This window comes from Vigna angularis, chromosome 2 (genome assembly GCF_016808095.1).
Source record: "Vigna angularis cultivar LongXiaoDou No.4 chromosome 2, ASM1680809v1, whole genome shotgun sequence".
Lineage (NCBI taxonomy): Eukaryota > Viridiplantae > Streptophyta > Magnoliopsida > Fabales > Fabaceae > Vigna > Vigna angularis.
In genome coordinates, this window is record NC_068971.1 from 2049275 (window position 1) to 2059183 (window position 9909).

Consider the following 9909-nt stretch of genomic DNA (forward strand, 5'->3'; position numbering starts at 1 on the left):
CCGATAACCAAATCAAGCATCCATGGCAGAAAAAAAAAAGCAGCTTTTAGAATCATTCAACTAATAAAAAAGGAGTATAAAAGTTCTCTATTATCTTCAAGATTTGATGATCAACAAATATATATTTTAAATACTCACTGTCTACTGTCTAGGCATGAAAACCTTCCATCTCCAAAAACTTTTCCAGAATCTGAAACGAAGAACAACCAACTTCTCAAAAATTAAACTCTTATACCTACCACAACAAAAATTCAAAACCCCAACTTTTTACTTCTTTCGAAAGAAAAACATTTTATCAGACAAACAGAGCATGAATGCGATGAGGACGAGATGCGGCGTCCATAACAAAATTTTAGCACAACACAGAACCAGATCCATAAATATTTCATCATCTGAAAACCCTTGAGAGAAGAAAAAAACTCATACCTTAAAGGAAGAAAACCTGAAAACCTAACAAAGGGGAAGGATAGGATTGTCAACGTCGTCAGCGTGAGACGCCTTGCCTTTGCCTCGCCGTCGTGAACTCGACAGAGGAGATCATATGAGCTTGCGGCGGCGGGAAGAGAGATTAGAGATGAGCTTCGTTACTCTTGAGAGGGGAGGCAATTCGTTCCTGTGGTTGGGTTGTGTTTGCTGCAATGCCCGACCCGCGTAACATTGTTGTTTCATGCCTTCCACCTCCTTCGCCAGCGGCTACCACGTCTGCGTCTTCCAGGGCACCACCGAGCCCTGCCACACACTCCTCAAGACCTTCTACCTCAACCTCCTTGCCTCCAAGCACGCCTCCTTCATCCTGCTCTTCCGCAACAACATCTCATAACACTCGCTGACCTCGAGAACCAGCTTGTTGGAAGATCCTCCAAGGCGAACTTCAACTCCTCCGTCGGCTCCGCCTCCTTCAACTTTCTCTCACGAACCCTAATTTCATTCCTCAATTGCAGAAAGAGTCACTGCCTTTAATTTTCTTTTCCCAATTTACCCTTAATTTTTTAATTTAGAAATTATAAAATACACGTTAATCATATATAAACTGCCACATCATTTAAAATAATACATTGACTATGCCACGTACTCCAAACTTAAACGGCGTTTGTCCAATTTAACGGAAAGTCCCTATTTGATTCAATTTTACAAAAATAAGGACCCAATTGAGACGCCGAAAAAGAAAATGATCTATTTGAGATTCTGGACGAAAATAGGGATCTGTAGAGACATTAAACCTTTTTTTATTTCCTTAATCTTCTCCCTTCATTGATTTTTATTGGATAAAACCCTTTTTTGCCAATTATAATAATTTCCCACTTTCTATTTGTCTTCATAACTCGATCATTACAATAATCTTCTATAATATATTATTGTAGCAAGCCAACTGTAAGTGAGCATAATTTCAGTTAGTCAATGGTTGTCGCTTTTGTTAACATGTCTGTTGGATTCTTATTCTCAAGAATCTTTCTCAATGTTAGCATCCTGTTTTCAAGCAAAGATCTAATGAAGTGATAAAAAACACTATTGTGTTGAGGCGTACCTAGCACGATCCTCTCCATTATGATTTTATGCTCATAGCAAGACTTCTTAAATCTAATGTCTTCATATTCACCACCATTATCCGATCTAAGCTTTTTTTATCTTTAATCTTGTCTCACTTTCTACTATGACTTTCAAAATTTTGAAATCCTGAAATACTTTAGACTTATTTTTAAGAAATTATGTCCATACCTTCATAGAGTGGTCGTTAATAAGAGTCACAAAGTATCATTTATGACCAATGGATGAGACAGTTGTTGGACCCCATGATTAGAGTGAACAAGCTCAAGTCTCTCTTTCTTCGGGATTCTTCCACTTGTCTGAAAGCTAACTCGTTTCTGTTTTCCAAATTTTTAGTCTTTACACATGGCAATTTCTATTGACCGAAGACTTGGTACTTTCCCCTTTGAGTGCATGATCCTTATCCCTTTCTCACTCATATGACCTAGCCTTTGGTGCCATAGGTTGGGATTTTCATTTATTGTAGCTGCAATCAAATGACAAGCTCCTTTTGTCTTGTAAAGAGTACCACTTTTCCTAGCACGTGCAATTGTCATTGCACCCTTTGAAATCTTCCAATGATCACTATGGAAGACTGTTGTGTAGCCATCATTGGTCAACTGGCCTACTGATATTAAGTTCTTTGTTAAGTCGGGAATATGTCTAACAATTTTCAATTCCCATCAAAGCCATATAAGTTAATCTTCACCACACCTTTACCAGCAATCTCACAAGATTGCTCATTACCAAGGTAAACTTTTCCAAGATATCCAGGAACATAATTCTCGAAGAATTCTTTCTACGAGGTGGCATGAAAGGATGCTCTAGAGTCTAACACCCAAGACCCTTCCTTGTGCTCTAAAGAACATATCAATGCATCTTCTTCTCCTAAGGTTGAAGCAATATTTTCTTCTGTTTTATCCTCCCAATTCTTCCATGCACTCTTGCAATGATTTTTGTAACGTCCCGCCTTTTCACAATTTCAACACTCAATTGTCTTTAAGTTTTAGAAACTACGATGATTCTTAGAATTTGACCTCCTCTCCTTGGATTTTCCACGTCCATATCCTCTAATCAGACATCTTTCTCTTGGCTCTATATGAAAAATTGAAGAGGTTGAAGATTCTCTTAACTCTTACCGTCAATCTTTTCATTGAGAACCAAATCACGAACATCATCAAACGTCAATTTATTGTCTACTCATAGTGGTGACTGTAGCATTCTAACTTTATGGTAGAGAAGATAAAATTATCGAGGCTCGTACTTCGTCATCAAATTCTAGCTTGTCAGTAAAAAAAAGTATAATCTTCATCTTCATGTTTTCTGGTTTATGTCCCGAGAGAAATTGATATAGCTTTTTCTGATACAAATAATCTTCGATTTGCATTTTCTAAAAGCCCAAGTTTGTACCATTGAACTTCTCAAGTTTTATCTTTCTTTCATGTGCAATCATTTCTCTCACTTAAATTAGACTCCATTTGAACCATTGATTACACTAATAATAATCGTCTTTTATACTAGTTGTTGGAAAATTAAAAAAAATTCTCTAAAGCAATCAAAATGTTAAGAGAAAATATAATACGAAATAATATCGCTCAAAATAGTTTATACATTAAATATATTTTTAATAAAAATTAAAAATTATAATATCACTTTTCTCTCTCTTTTTTTATTTTTTCTCTTTTGAAATCTCTTCTTAATTTGTTTTTCTTCTCTACACATTTTGATATTTATTTCTTTTTCTTATATATTAACTTTTTTTCTATTTAATTTGTTGATTTATTTAATCTTCTTACTTTCATTGATTTTTATTGGATAATTTTTTTTACAAATTCTAACTTGATACTCTCCTAAGAATAATTTCATATGTAACATTTGATAACCATTAAGAATGATTTGTCGTGTTGCAGTAGACATTTTTATTATAATGCATTATTCTCTCTATTTTCACGACAATATCAATAATTTATGTTATTTTTCTTTCTTTTATTTTTTTTGTTGAATATACAAACATTTTTTTTAAAGAAAATTGAATTTTGAAGTAAGTGAATGATTGGTGGTGGTTGAAAAACATGCATCGTTTAAGCAAGTATAAATTGATGGTATATATACCTGCATGGCCCTAACTGTGAAGAGTGAATCACTGAAGTGAATGCTGAAAAGCGATTACTAGTTTACTACAAAGGGAAGGGAAAAGAATGAGGTCAAGAGACAGTTATGTCCCTATCTTTGAAACGCAACCTCAAATCCTTCAAACATTTACTTTTTTTGGTTCGAATACCGTCAAACCCTTTGTGTTCCCTCAAACATTTGGAGGAGAAAATCAAAATATATAACCATAGCTATCATGTAAAAAACAAAGCATCATCACTGATTCATTTCTTGTTGTGACAACTTCATTCGCTAGTAAATATATTGGTGATTTGTGTCGAGTGCAGATCAGAAGGAAGATGTAACCCCCACCCTGCTGTGCAGCAAGCGAAGCTGTGTCAGACATTGAAAGAGCTTTCTAGCTATATTGAAAATGACAGTAGCTGATACGATAAGACCAAGTCAAAGGAGCACTAAGCTTTTGCTACTAATTACCGATTTCTCTTTCACTCTAAGATCATGTTAAACACATTTCAGGTTTATCAAATAATGCAGAATTATCTATACATGATCAACAGTTTAAGATCACAACTGAATGATTTCAGTTTTGATGACAAATAAAAGAGAATGTAAGTTTGAGTAAGTCTTTATATGCTGTGAAAGTGTTTTTTACATTCTTTAGTTTTACACTTATATTAATAATATGCGTTTTTAAAAATATAATAGAAAATAATTCGATTGCTAGGTTTTATTAAGTAGTTAATAACTTATTTGTTGATAGTAGTTTATGTATAAGATGTTATGAAAACTATATATGACATGTCAATATGAATTTTTTTACTTGTTTTCTATTAACTAATTAAAAATCACTAAAAGGATATTAAAATGCCTTATAATGCATGATTAGAAAATCATAATATAAAAAAAATTATCTTTGTACTAGTACAATTTAATCGATTTATTTATTTACACTTTGATAGTATGATGAAATCATGTAAGCAAAAAAAAAATACATATATCGAAAAAAATATATTAGTCATTGAGTGATTAGTTTATGTAAAAATAAGTTTTTTTTAATCGCTATAAACACTGCCCGTCTAATTAGGATTTGATACTAAAAAATAATAAATATTGATTGATGTAAAGTTTTATTATATTGATAACGTAATTTATTTCTTAGAATAAAATCTTATTCATTAAAACGGGCATAACTTTAACATTTTTTAACTACTGTACATGACTTTATAAGTGATGGGATTTTTTATTTTGTAATTCAATCAGTAATTAATTTAAAATTCATAATGAAAAACTAAATTTTCAAATTATTGATCGAGAAAGTGTGGTATCCTATCCTTTGAAATTTCTCTTTTCTAAAAGTTTAATGTAAAGATCTGAACCGAATAAGAAGACTTGCACCATATTGAAAGCTTCTTAATTAACCTCATGTTCCTTGGGAAAAGTGAATCCAACAATTTTACTGTGCAATTTCTTCTGCAGAAAAAAGTCACCCCATCTCCTTTAAATTTGCAGAAGAAAAATAAAAACACGATAGTTAAGTTCTGTTAAGCTATCCATAATCCAATTTAATTATAACTTCTTTTGGAAACATATTACTTAGAATCTATATATTGTTTATTTCACATTAAACACCCTAAACATAGAATAGTAAAATTGATAAAAAATAATAAAAGTGGAAGAGAAAAATAGAAGAAATGTTTTACTTTGATCGCTGACAATATATTATGGTGGCATTTTATAATTCAGAAAGGGAGATAAGAAGAAGAAAAAAAGTATACAAAAGAAACATACAAAAAGTTTCATAAATATAATGCAAACGTCATAGTGTTAGTGTCAATCATTCGAAAAGTATCATCACTGTAACTTTGATTAATAAAATATATGAGGAAAAATGATGGTTATCTGAGTAAACCTAATTTCCCAATTTGTTTTTAAAGTGTGTGCAACCGAAGTTTAACCCTAAATCCAACGGATCCACGCGAAGCCAGAGAATTACACCAAAATAACGTACACAAAACACATATATTAACGGGCTCAAAAGCTCCATGATTTGACCTTCTTCTGTTTACATTGCTTCCACATAATGAGGCACACAATCCACCAATTATGTGTGTCTTATCCTCTGTGTTATGCTACTCATACATACTACACTCTTTCTTTCTCTCTCTCTATCTCTTTCTCCAGAGTCCCCACCCTTTTGGTACCATTCTTCATGGTCCTGCACCACCACACCTGATAAATATGAAGCTCTATTCCAAGTATAATGGAAACTGTGAAAAGCAGACCATACTTCCAACATTGGCCTAAAGCTTTCATCACTTTCTCAAATCAAACCACTTTCTTTTTCCTTGTAATCCACTACCAAATGCTTCATATCTATGTTGTCTTGAAAAAAGTGTATACTTAGAGCTAGGGAAGCTAAGTGGGAAGGTAGATAAGAAACTGAAACCTCTTCTGCGTTTGGGGTGGTCCTCATTCTGCAGAAGCTGTCTAGGGTTTTCTCCTTCATCCGTTGGAAATTGCAAAAAATCTGTTTATGTGAGATGTTCCCTTCTTCTAATTACACCTCCTCGGGCTCTTACCCTCGTTTCCCTTCTTCGTCTTCTTCTGCTGCGCCCTACCCTTCTTTCACTTTCCTTCACCCTGAAAATTCTTCTGCCAGCACCACCTTTCTCCATGATCCACTTTCTGTTACCTTCATACCGACTAATTATCATGCTCCGATTCCTGAAACACTGGCCAATTGGGCAGTTGCAGATTGTGCCGCTGCGGCAATGCTCAATCAGGATCTCGGTGGTGCCCTTTATGGCATCACCAAGAAACCTGCGAAGAAAACGGCCAAGAAAGACAGGCACAGCAAGATTCACACTTCTCAGGGCTTGAGGGACCGGAGGGTGAGGCTGTCCATTGAGATCGCACGCAAGTTCTTCGATCTTCAAGACATGTTAGGGTTTGATAAAGCCAGCAACACCCTTGACTGGCTCTTCACAAAGTCTAAGAAGGCGATTAAGGAGCTAACTCGAAGCAAGCACAGTGCTGATAGCTTCGAATTCTCCTCATCTTCGGATGGTGAAGTGGTTTCTGTCATCCACCAAGACCAACGACAGCAACAAGGGATGGACTTTGAAGAGGGGAAGTTGAAAGAAGCTGCCTATTGTGTTAAAGCAAAGATGAAGGAATCAAGGGAAAAAGCAAGGGCAAGAGCAAGAGAAAGGACTAGTTGCAAGATACTGTGCAGTGGTGAAGGGAAGGTGCAAGAGTTGAAGAAAAAGTGCCCTGCAACTGAAAACCATCAAATCCTGAACCAATTAAGGTCACCCCTTCAACTTCATCCTCAAGATGTAGATGGAGGAGTGCCAAGAGATGATGACTTCAACGTTATTGAGGAATCCATTGTCATCAAGAGAAAGTTGAAACACTCTCTGATGTCTTCCATTCATCACCAAAACGCTGTGATCCCTAAGGAAGCAAGTGTGAACAACAGTGACTACCACTCCTTCCCCAATTTGTCGCCAAATTGGGAAGCTAATAATGCTGCCAATGGACGCTCCACCTTTTGTGCGATAGCCAGCATGAATCTATCTGCAGGTAAGTTTTTCATTTCCATGAACAATACCTGAATTTCTTTCTTTCCTATTGAAATCGGTGATGACATCTAAGTGATGCTTAAAATCCTATGTGTTGATTTTTAGGGCTTCAAATTTTTGGAAAATCTTGGGAGGAGTGCACCAATCCTCATCCTACCTAATATGTTAAATTTCAGTATTATCCGATGATTGTCCCTAGTGTTTTGCAAGGAATACCATGATCTTGGAGGAATCTTTCTGTGTTTTCTACCAGTAACTTTTGTTGTCCTATATTTCTTTTCCAAAATGTACTGATTTTTTCTTTGCTCTAGATTAACCGAGGGCATGTGACAGAAAAAGGATGCTGCGTGTATAATTTCTGACCAGTATTTTAAGCGTGGCTGATATTATGTAAGGGTCAATTTTATTTACAAAGAACCGTCCTTTGTTGCTAGCAGATTTCAATGTTTACATAATTAGTTTATGATCATATATATATATATATATATATATATATTGATTTATATATTGTATTGTTGGAACTCTTAAAGTGGCAAAATCCTGTGGTCATTTGAGGAGACGGATGCACAGAAGAAAATTCAAGATCATTCAGTCATTCATGGTGTTCTAAACTATATGTGTTGGCATACATGTACTGATTACCTTAGAGATATCATTCTGTTAGAAAATTTCCGCTTTGAAAAATTTCAGACAAAGATCTTTTATAATGTAACACTTAATATACACACTCAACTCACATGAATGAATGTAAATTGACCACCTTAAAATTTAAGAACTGATCAAATCAAGCAATAATTTTCAAACCTAGACTAATCACTAGGAATTACAAAATAGATTTAGATTTCACTCAACTGTGAAAAACTTATCAAGTCAAGAATTGAAGATTAAGAGATTGAAACTAAATATATGTTGATGATCCTATAGAATTTAAAAGGGATTGAACATGATAACACTAATAAATCTCGTTAAAACAAATTCTATTATTATCTTAATCTTATAAAGTGAAACTTCACTCAACTTTATAAAATTAATTTATAGAGGAATGTTTCTCCCTGTTTATATGCTCTAGTTAGTGTGTGATGTCTTAGTAAGCTTCACTTATACACACTTTTAATTTTTCATAATACAGTTATTGCTTTTCTCACACACACATTGTTCTATTAGTTTCAAGCAAAACACATGGTAATTTTTTTTTTCAGTTGTAGATTTATTCATCATAACGATTTTTTATAATATGTCTGAAGGGTTGGGATAATATGATTTGGGAAACGCATACAAATAAAATTAATAAAGAAGTTAGATCATAATGTAATTGTTAAACTTTGCTAATAAACATTTTTTTATCAACAAAAAGAATAGATATATGTAGAGGAGAAATTGGGATGCCTCAACCTTTATGCATAACTGCATGCCAAAAGTAAGGTTTATAGGACAAAGTTTATAATCCCTAATGTCATTACTACAAGTATCATAAGCATATGAATCATTTAAACACTTCTATCAAGTATTTTCAATGGCTTAAAAAAATAGTTAAGTGATTCTAATATTTTTAACATGATAGTATTTATTTTTATCAAATATTTCATTTCCATCAATCTCTTACATTGGTGAATCATCTTGAACCCATGCAATTTATATATAAATCTTCATTTTATTAGCATTCTTCCACTAAAAAAAATAAGACGAGTTTGTTACTGTTTTACTTAGTCCATAGATTGTAGTTATTTTTATTAGAATTCTAAGATATCTATTGTAAGAGAAAACAACAATATGTACTTGATGACCACAAAGAGCAGGGCTAAATAATGATCATATAATATTCAAGGAACTTTGTGTAAGACTTGGCTGCATTATGTACGTAGTTATTGTATATCACAGACTGAACTGAATTTATGAGCCAATATGATGATATATTTTGTCAGCTACATTGTATTATAACTAAATAATAATCAGTTTAGCCCTTTGGAGTCATTGCACTAACAATGACTTTGTCAGAACTTTTTAAAAAACTCAGACGTTTATGGATCGATATCTAGCGTTGGCCAAAATAAATGTGATCACTTAGCAGAAGCATTTGTATTTAATGTTACAGAGACAAACTTAAGGTCTGACAGTTCAGATAGACTACTTTTTATATAACTCTGATTTTCTACTTACTGCCAGAAACTGGTTCTTCTTATAATTTTCTTATGTAAAAGAAATTATACGTTATAAGTATCTGACTATTGAATCCGAATCATATTCAAGAAAGATCTCTCCAATGTCAACTTTTCATTCACTGCTATGTTGTGGAGTTGATAATCTGAATCATATTTTCTAGCCATCTGGTTTGTGTAGATTCAACAATAATTAAATCAATTGAGGCCTATTCTTATTTTCCAATCTCCCCTGCATGGTAATTAACCTTAAACTACTCACCCACCAAGATTTCCTATATTTAGTATGTTGTGTTTGATGGAGAAATAGGTTGTCCAATAAGCTGAGAGGCACCATTCAAAGGGATTCAAGACTTCAACATTTCTAGCCTCATACAGAGGTATTCTGCTACTATTTTGTTTTTTATGGTGAAGATATATTCGCACATCAGACTAAGAACACAGACTGGTTAATGTATCTATGAAGTGGTTGGTTTCTGCAGGAAAATTGTTAGAGAAAAAAGTTTCTAACTTAAGAGTCATGTCAACATGTT

The 9909-nt window shown here is 33.7% G+C and overlaps 1 protein-coding gene across 3 annotated transcripts; it reads left to right on the forward strand.

Annotated features, from left to right (window-relative positions):
- The first annotated feature begins 5722 nt into the window (after positions 1-5722).
- LOC108328465 (transcription factor DICHOTOMA) lies at positions 5723-7946 on the forward strand. Of its 3 annotated transcripts, none has more exons than XR_008246730.1 (3): positions 5723-7221; positions 7532-7610; positions 7751-7946. XR_008246730.1 is itself a non-coding variant. In XM_017562334.2 (2 exons), the coding sequence occupies exons 1-2, from the start codon at positions 6177-6179 to the stop codon at positions 7379-7381; spliced, it is 1101 nt and encodes a 366-aa protein (XP_017417823.1). In that variant the 5' UTR covers positions 5727-6176; the 3' UTR covers positions 7382-7744. The 3 variants fall into 3 exon arrangements, 1 of the variants encoding a protein (XP_017417823.1); XR_008246729.1 differs by having other exon boundaries at positions 5727-7221; positions 7326-7610; positions 7751-7939; XM_017562334.2 differs by lacking the exon at positions 7751-7946 and having other exon boundaries at positions 5727-7221; positions 7326-7744.
- Positions 7947-9909: the final 1963 nt, after the last annotated feature.

Bases quoted from the DNA above. Each gene is read 5' to 3' on its own strand.
- LOC108328465 (XM_017562334.2), top strand. From the start codon at position 6,177: ATGTTCCCTTCTTCTAATTACACCTCCTCGGGCTCTTACCCTCGTTTC. The intron at 7,222-7,325 runs GTAAGTTTTTCA...GTTGATTTTTAG, and splicing joins CAGCATGAATCTATCTGCAG to GGCTTCAAATTTTTGGAAAA.